Genomic DNA, 3,968 nt, shown 5'->3' on the forward strand with positions numbered 1-3,968 from the left:
GAAGTCAAAGCGGCTTTTCTGGCGGAACCAAGAGACCTAAACACACACTCTGACAGCCCAACACAAGGAGGCTAACGAAGGCCACCTATGGCAGGAGAAGCAGTCTTCCTGCGTAAGGGGAAAAGCCTCTGCGGAGGGTAGGTAATGTATCTAGTTGTACAACCAACTGATGAATAGAGCAAATAAACTAGTCATTAGGGGTCTTAAAGGAGGGTAACGGGATATTTACACTGGCGGCGGGAATCGTAGTATGTTTACTCTCCGCAGAGGCTTCTCCCCTTCCGCAAAAACGTCAATGTGCATTAGTAGCTGCGTGAACACCCCCAGACACAGCAAATTGTTGGCTGAACGGCACGCAAGAGCTGCATGACAACGACCTGCACCTGCAGAGGAAGTGGAAGAAGTCTGCTATGAGGGTGTGGTACCTCTCCATTCTTTACTCCCGTTTTGCTTGTGAGGACACATCGACCCGCCCAAGCACAGAGCCGGCGTTCGCTGCAGAACTCGCGGATTTCGTCGAGGGGTAATTGCCACGAGGCAAAGGTTCGGAATCCTTTCTGAGATCAACAGAGAAACAGCATCCTAGTATGCGGCGCTCATCTCGCTGGTAGCAGTGCGTTCTCTCTTGTCAATTATTTGTATATATACGAGCAAGTCAACGGATACCCAGAAGCCTCAGCAACCCGAAGCAAGGAAGAAAAGAAAGCAGTGTAACTTGTTGCACCGGGTGTAATGGCAAGGTAGGTTCACGCACCTGCGTTGAAGTTCCTCGGCTACCACGTCGGCCCCTCTTGGATCCTGCGGGCACAGTTGGCAGTGGAAGCTGCAACAGGCAGGTGGAGGCTTTGCAACTCGCCTTGCGCAAAGCTGACTGAGTTCAGGATACGTGTCAGGTGTCGACAGCTGCACACCTGCGCACTTACGTCCTGGGTTCGTGCATATTGCGGATGTGGATGTGTCCTCATTATCCTGGGTTTTCTTGTCTTCCTCGGGTGGGTCGCTACCCTTTGTTTCGAAACGCACTTTGGAGGGGGCGTGGCGGTCGTTCGGGCTTTCCGCCTCTTGACACTCTTGGGACGGTTCTCCTTTGCCTGCGTCTGCATTTTCCATCGATGTGGAATCGGGACTTTGGTCTGTGGTGGCGAGGGCACTCAAATATTCCTTGCGTGCCCCTTCTATTTCATCCGCCTGCACACAGGGAACGGCATGCGATAAAACCTACAGTTGCTATGCCCCATAACTGACGCCCATTTAACCTCAGACAAAGGGCGCATGTAGGTCTGCTTATTAAAACTCAAATATATTGCCTATCTGCAGCAATGCGTCACTGTCGTGAGAGAAACCACACGCACGGTTGCATCGCGAAGCATCCAGTCAACGACGATGCGCAGCTGCACCAGATCNCAAATGGAACCAGTCGGATACTGCATGCATCCCTATGCAGTTGCCCCTTACAAAAGGAGAGTATGCGGCAACGTGCGTTCAACGCTGTTACTTTTTGTATACGCATTCTGTATCGACAGATGTCACAACGTATTTTCGCATATCAGCTGAAAGAGGGAGGCGGCCCGCTTTTGTATAGCTTACCACGCCCGGAGGTCCATACAAATAACGCAAGCCGTCGGGTACCCCCGGCGGGCTGATGGTTTTCTGCTGGCCAACGGTTAGCCGGAGAGCGGCCATTTTATCCTCTGAGACAGATGTGTGATCCGTCTGCAACAAACAGAGCATGGAGTTGAGAAGTACGAAGGGCACTGATCATCGCTGAAACACGTACATACGTGCGGCAGAGAGATCAGCCGACAGCTGACTCTCGAACTGGGACAAAATTGACAACGCGATCACACCTACCTGGAGGCAACAGCACCTGACAGTCATATTCTGCGGTTGCTGTTTCTCGCTGGCATCATCGCCAAGGCGTCTCGCAAGCTCGACCAAGTCGGGCTGGTCCTCTAGCCTCTCGACCACATGGTAGAAAACAGTTATGCGACTGTTTGGGGGCTTAGAAAAGAAAGGAGATGGAACGGAAACAAGAGGAATTGTTTCCTTTTTGAGTTTTGAAGGGTTCCGTGTTATCTTCAATTGACATGACCCCAAGAAATCCCCCTGCATCCCCATGTCCTGGTCGTAGACGCTGATGTGCAACGTTCCATTTTCCTAATCAGTAACCGAAACATGGATACACAGCCACCAAAACACCACGTTCGCCACCTGAGGAGCATTGGCCTGATGTCTAATACAAGTTCACCTCCATATTGCACTTCAACTGACCTTGATTTCCGTTTCAAATGAATACTCCCACACGGGGTTCAGTGTGTTCATCTGGGGCGGTGAGCAGAAGGAATGCCCCTCATAGCGAATGCTCACGTAAGGGTCAGACGCCCCCGTCACGTCACCTATATTAGACACAACAGCAATGCATTTCAAATTTGTTGAGGCGAAATACTGATGTTGGAAGGTCCATNACACAACACCGCTTCCAATTCATACTTGAAAGCTCTAAGCCCCACCTGCTGCAAGGTCATTTCCGCAAAGAACGCACATACGCAGGAAGAGTGGCCCCTGCTTGGGTGGAGGAGCATTGACAAACTTTTCCTCTGGTTCCGCTTCCTTTGCCCCGCAGTTGAACAGTGTAGGCATTTCAAGACCGCCAGACGGCTGCCGCGGGCCGCCTCCGCCCAAAGCGGCAGCTAGGAGCAGCGAGGTTAAATCCGCCATTTTAGCTTCGCTGCGCAGTCAGACTTGAGGGGCTGCCGCTTCCATAATGCTCCTATCCGTTGCAGCGGCGAGAAGCACAGTACGCCGTGGGGTCCTGCTTTCTGCATACACGCTGTTCTAGGGGTATACCTGTTCCCTCATTGACTCCAGCTATTCAGCACGGCGGCAACCTGTGGACCGCCTAAATTTCAGGAGCAGCCTCGGGCTTTCCTGACTGGAGGCAAGTCGATCCTCCAAGCGGAGAGACAGCCGGTGCCCTTTGGAGTCGATGTGCAACGATACACTTGTCTAATAGCAAAGCTGCTGAGATGATACCTTTAGAAAGCCAGAAACTGTGCCTGTTGCTAGTGACCTGAAGAGCCTTCGGTTTTATAGGCCCTCGCCTGCGGTAAATGTGGCCAGGCGGTCCACTGGTACTGAACCGACAGGTGCTACTGCTCCCTTTCCACCCACGAATAGGGAACAAAGAGATAAACTTTAAACATAGAGCAGCATAGCTGAGGATAGAACATGATCAGCAGTGGGGAGCCCGTGACCGGAATGGTGACGTGCCGGTTGGCTGATAGTTCTTCCTGCCGATTGCCTTTGGATACGAATGTGTTGTTCGCAAAGCACCATCACTATGGCATGAAATTCCAACAGCTTTTACATATGCTTTTCAATTTTCATAGGCTCTNGCAAAGCACCATCACTATGGCATGAAATTCCAACAGCTTTTACATATGCTTTTCAATTTTCATAGGCTCTTTGAAATATCTGCATTTTTCTGCGACCGTGTTCTGGAGCCCCGTTGAGACTGCTGCTCTGGGCGCAGTGGAGAAGCGTGTTTGTACGCTTGGACACGCACACAGCCAGCAAACTATTTGCATGTCTTGTGTTCAAGTCAAAATCCCCAAAATGTATCTTAGCGAATTACACATGTTGGTCTGCATGCGGCTGCATAGAGTGAGTGGACCGCAGTGGACCGGTTCTAGATGCCACTCTGAGTTTCAGCTGAAATGAACCCGAATCTTCGATAACCATATGGCTTTTCTTCGCCCCTGGAATAGTGGAGTTTTAAGATTTAGTGTTATGCCTAGGAGGAGCAAGCAGTAACTAATGGTAGCCGCCAGCGAGAAACACTTCGTCAACTGTTCCGCAAGCTCAGCAGGGCATGCATAGGGAATGAATTGAGATGCTTCAGAAAGAACAACATAATATAAATCTCATGTTGTTCCCATTCATGGTATAAAACCAATGATCTGGGGTTC

The 3,968-nt window shown here is 50.8% G+C and overlaps 1 protein-coding gene across 1 annotated transcript; it reads right to left on the reverse strand.

Annotated features, from left to right (window-relative positions):
- Positions 1-436: 436 nt before the first annotated feature.
- EMH_0001080 (uncharacterized protein) lies at positions 437-2,640 on the reverse strand (the record flags this gene model as incomplete). Its single annotated transcript, XM_013495447.1, has 7 exons — positions 437-557; positions 755-1,188; positions 1,329-1,391; positions 1,588-1,713; positions 1,852-2,157; positions 2,272-2,396; positions 2,511-2,640. The coding sequence occupies 7 exons, from the start codon at positions 2,638-2,640 to the stop codon at positions 437-439; spliced, it is 1,305 nt and encodes a 434-aa protein (XP_013350901.1).
- Positions 2,641-3,968: the final 1,328 nt, after the last annotated feature.

This window comes from Eimeria mitis, genomic scaffold (assembly GCF_000499745.2).
Source record: "Eimeria mitis Houghton genomic scaffold, Emh_scaff158, whole genome shotgun sequence".
Lineage (NCBI taxonomy): Eukaryota > Apicomplexa > Conoidasida > Eucoccidiorida > Eimeriidae > Eimeria > Eimeria mitis.